This window comes from Morus notabilis, unplaced genomic scaffold, assembly GCF_000414095.1.
Source record: "Morus notabilis unplaced genomic scaffold, ASM41409v2 Scaffold8973, whole genome shotgun sequence".
NCBI classification, from domain to species: Eukaryota; Viridiplantae; Streptophyta; class Magnoliopsida; order Rosales; family Moraceae; genus Morus; species Morus notabilis.
Genome location: NW_010363601.1, coordinates 1 through 1,285, shown reverse-complemented (window position 1 = coordinate 1,285; position 1,285 = coordinate 1). Strand labels below are relative to the sequence as shown.

At 36.8% G+C, this 1,285-nt stretch overlaps 1 protein-coding gene across 1 annotated transcript; it reads left to right on the top strand.

Annotated features, from left to right (window-relative positions):
* Positions 1–72: 72 nt before the first annotated feature.
* LOC112092788 (probable calcium-binding protein CML50) lies at positions 73–927 on the top strand (the record flags this gene model as incomplete). Its single annotated transcript, XM_024169806.1, has 1 exon — positions 73–927. A coding segment is annotated over exon 1 (478 nt), but the record flags the coding sequence as incomplete, so codon positions are not given.
* Positions 928–1,285: the final 358 nt, after the last annotated feature.

Here is a 1,285-nt window from a genome sequence, read left to right as displayed (position 1 = left end):
AATAATAATAATAATAATAATAATAATAAAAGGCAGCAAGCGAGAACATTCACGAGAGTTGGATTAGCCATTACTCAACGAAATCAAAGCGATGGCGTTGACCGCCTATTCAACACCGCCTCCTCGTTTTGAATAAAAAGCACAACCTGATCCCTCTAAAGCCAATTAACCATCCTCGAGTCTGTTCTATCTTGTTAAATCCCGAACTTGCCGAAACTCACATATATCCAATCAAAAATAAGACACCGTTTCATCAAAAGCAATCCCGAACTTCCGAAAACTCATAAATACCCAAATCAAATAAGACACCTTTTCCTTAAAACGCTGCACTATTTCCCTCTTGAAAAACAAATCTTTCGATAATTTCTAAGATTTCACCTTCTTTTAATTACATATATATACCCAGAACCTTAATTTTGTTTCTATCATAAAAGCTTAATCCCTCTTCAATGGCTTCTTTTGAGAGATACGGCTCTCAATCCTACGCCCCCTCAGCTCCAACTCTCCCCGAAGATCACAACTACACCTCTACTACTACTACTACTACGCCTCCTCCAAACAGCCATGGCCATGATCACACCCAATTTCACAGCCATGGCTCTTCTCCTTCTTCTTATGCATATGGGCAATCAAGTTCTTCTTCACATGGTTATGGGCAATCAAGTTCTTCTCCATATGGATATGGGCAAATGGGTTCTACGTCTTCGTTTTCTTCTTCGTATGGATATGGGTACGTGGGTTTTCCTGCTGGGACGAGTCCTGATGTGATAAGGAGTTTTGAGATGGTCGACAGAGATCGAAGTGGGTTTATTGATGATAACGAGTTACAGCAAGCGCTTTCTTCTGGGTACCAGAAATTTAGCCTTAGAACTATTCGTTTGCTCATCTCTCTCTTCAAGAATCCCAATGATCCAGCTCCCAGAATTGGTATGTTGATTGTTACTCTCTCTCTCTCTCTCTCTCTCTTCTTTTTGTCTCTTTTCAATATGTTTCTGTGGATTAATTGATTGCATATTAGAGCATAACATAAGTTTGGTTAAATTATCGTACTTTTTGTGATTGGTCCGACGTTTGAAAGCTGTGTCTAAGCGGTAAATTCTCTTATATTCTATCACAATTGGATTTCTGGGTTCTTTTGGTTTCTTTTTTGGAGTTTAATTTGAGTATAATTTTTGAGTTGAATTTGAATTATAATTTGAGTTAAATTTATAATTTAAATTTGTGTTTAGTTGTGTACATTTAAGTTATAATTTAATATAAAAATCTTTTTGAGTTTGTGTTTGAG